The sequence below is a fragment of the Penaeus vannamei genome, chromosome 1 (assembly GCF_042767895.1).
Source record: "Penaeus vannamei isolate JL-2024 chromosome 1, ASM4276789v1, whole genome shotgun sequence".
Taxonomy (NCBI): Eukaryota; Metazoa; Arthropoda; class Malacostraca; order Decapoda; family Penaeidae; genus Penaeus; species Penaeus vannamei.
In genome coordinates, this window is record NC_091549.1 from 20,878,501 (window position 1) to 20,881,000 (window position 2,500).

Below are 2,500 nucleotides of genomic sequence, written 5' to 3' on the forward strand. Positions count from 1 at the left end.
GGAGCCGGTGCTGGACCAGTTCGCTGAGCTCTTCGGCCTCCTTCCATCGCCATTCACTTGCCTCGTCAGCGTCCCGCAGGAGACTCAGGTCATGGCGCAGTACTCTGAAATTATAAACTTGAACCGTATTCATTTAGAAAGGTGTGAATGAGAATTGATATCGGTTTCGAATATATCTTCGTCAGAAATACAGAAATACCTGTATTTCTGACGAAGATATATTCGAAACCGGTCAAATACATCTCTTGTGAAGATATTCATTCTCATTCACACCTTTCTACAGTTATAACCTTATCCACTGCATGTACGTTAATCTAGGTATGTATTGTATGTGCATGGTGTACAATAAGTAACGTACTATAAACCTATCAGAGAAGGGGTACTACCAGGAAAATGTCAGAATATATTAGGAAGAGCAAGCAGTAACAGTTGCTTATGATGAAACTCATACATTTTCTCTTTCTCTTTTAATGACTTGTAAACCTTTGAGTTTGGCCGTTTGGTCCTTTCCAAAGCATGCTGCAAGTACATAATTTTCCTTACTGTGGGATTATACTGATATAACCAAACATGCACCAAGATAAGTCTTAACGAAGGGAAAATCTGATTTGACGTAAAATACAGAAAGCAATATATATTCCAATTTCCTATGCACCAAAATGACATGGATATTTGTGATAGAGCAAAAACTACTCGCCCCTCTCCCTTCGTAATATATTTCTTTAAAATAAATAAATAAAATGCACATGATTACACAATATTTCATTTTAAAAATTCATCCACATTTTGATTTTACAAAAGAAAAATGCTTTCATATCGCATAACTTTAAATGATGCCAGATGTTATAATATCGCAATGAAGTATAATGCTTTTTTCAAGGAAATACGAAATGAATTGATTTTGGAGCAGTGCATACTCTAGGGATGAAACTCCTCGAAAAAATTGTATTAGGAGCTTCATGAACTTCGTGGAGTCCTGTCTAGCCAGGATGAAACTGATTTGAATTTCAACTGCCTTCTCCTTGGCCAAGCATCTATTGTCACGTGATGATCTATTCCATATCTGATTGGTTCTATTGGGTGTCTATGTTCACGTCACGCTCACGCACGAATCTAATTGGCTCATTTGATTTTCCGCGCATGCGTCATCAATGGCTGAAACAATCGTAATTATCGTAATGGCATTAACTTAAAAATCAATATTAATATTAAAACCAATACGAATGTTGAAGATAGTTTTATGAATATGATTATCATTATTATGAAATAAATCAGAAGTAAGATTAATAATCGGAAAAATGAAATATACTTTTATTCTTTTACATGACTTTTTATGCCGCTACAACACAAAATCCGTAATCCGTAATACTGTAAAAAGAAATATGTACAGTAATCATTATTTACCAAATAAATAAGAGATGGGGTTTGTTGAAAGCTTATGGGATAAGGATGAAGAGTGAAACTTCTCAAAAAGGCACACTTTATATCTCATTGAAGTCGAAAATGTAATTCTGGCGCATTTTTGTCTAGATAGCCCCCTTGGAGAAAAACAGTGCTTGTTTAAATCGACTTAGGGATGAACTTATTAATGGGTGGCGGCGAACGAAAGAGACACCAAACAAACTGTTCCTAACCAAGCTCAGTCCCAAGGAGCTAACAAAACACAGATGGCCCTGGTATGAGACACGAGGGTAACTCTTTCCAGAACTAACACCGAATAATTGTTTATAAATATGGCTAATGTTCAGAGAGAGAGATGCGTGTTCTGGATATTTACAAACTCACCTGAAGTAGTCATTCATATCTTCAACGATTGTGTTCAAGTGATTAGTGTCGTTCATTTTCAGTAGTTGCAGCTGTCCACTAATGTACTGCTTTGTATAGTGAAGGTCCTTTGCAATTTGCCGAAGTAATTGTTCTTTTTCCTTTGATGATTCCAATTCTGGAAAGAAACAAATAATGTAGTAAAACAATGTTAATTATAGGCCAGTTTCTACCATTTGTTAGCATTACTTAAGTATCGCATACTACAATAAAGCAGTTATCATTTTCAAAGAAAAAAATAATAATGACTGCAAAAGAAGAAAAGATGAGAAAAGGTGTGATTCTTTAGCCTTTCGTTTTGGAAGGGTGCGGCTTATATGCCATATGGCAAATCTGTAACACATTACTTATTACTGATACTGAAGGGAAGCAGGTACAAGGGGAAGGGATTGTTTGTTTCGAAGGTGTGTAGATAAGCATACTAAAATTTGCGTGTAGATCAATCTAATATCAAATGGTTTTACTATTAAATTCGCAGACATAGATAATCATTTTTTTATTCAATGATTACATGAATACATTGCATGAAAAAATTAAAACTATGAATATAAATTAGCTCAAAATCTTGTATGTTCTTTCCACTTGTTAAGGCACCTTAGTTTGCTATGGACGTGTGACATATTCATCTGCAAAATTATGGACCTATGCAATGCATAGATTGCAAACAATTACACAT

General features: G+C 35.0%; 1 protein-coding gene across 1 annotated transcript in view; it reads right to left on the bottom strand.

The window, feature by feature from the left end:
• The window catches only part of LOC113807364 (alpha-(1,6)-fucosyltransferase), an 11,494-nt gene that overhangs the window by 5,836 nt on the left and 3,158 nt on the right, over positions 1–2,500 (bottom strand). The window contains exons 4-5 of the mRNA XM_070120819.1: positions 1,786–1,942; positions 1–104 (exon numbers count right to left, since the gene is read on the bottom strand). The exon at positions 1–104 is cut by the window's left edge and continues 65 nt beyond it. Of these exons, the coding sequence (XP_069976920.1) occupies positions 1–104; positions 1,786–1,942 (261 nt within the window). The remainder of the gene's footprint in view (positions 105–1,785; positions 1,943–2,500) is intronic.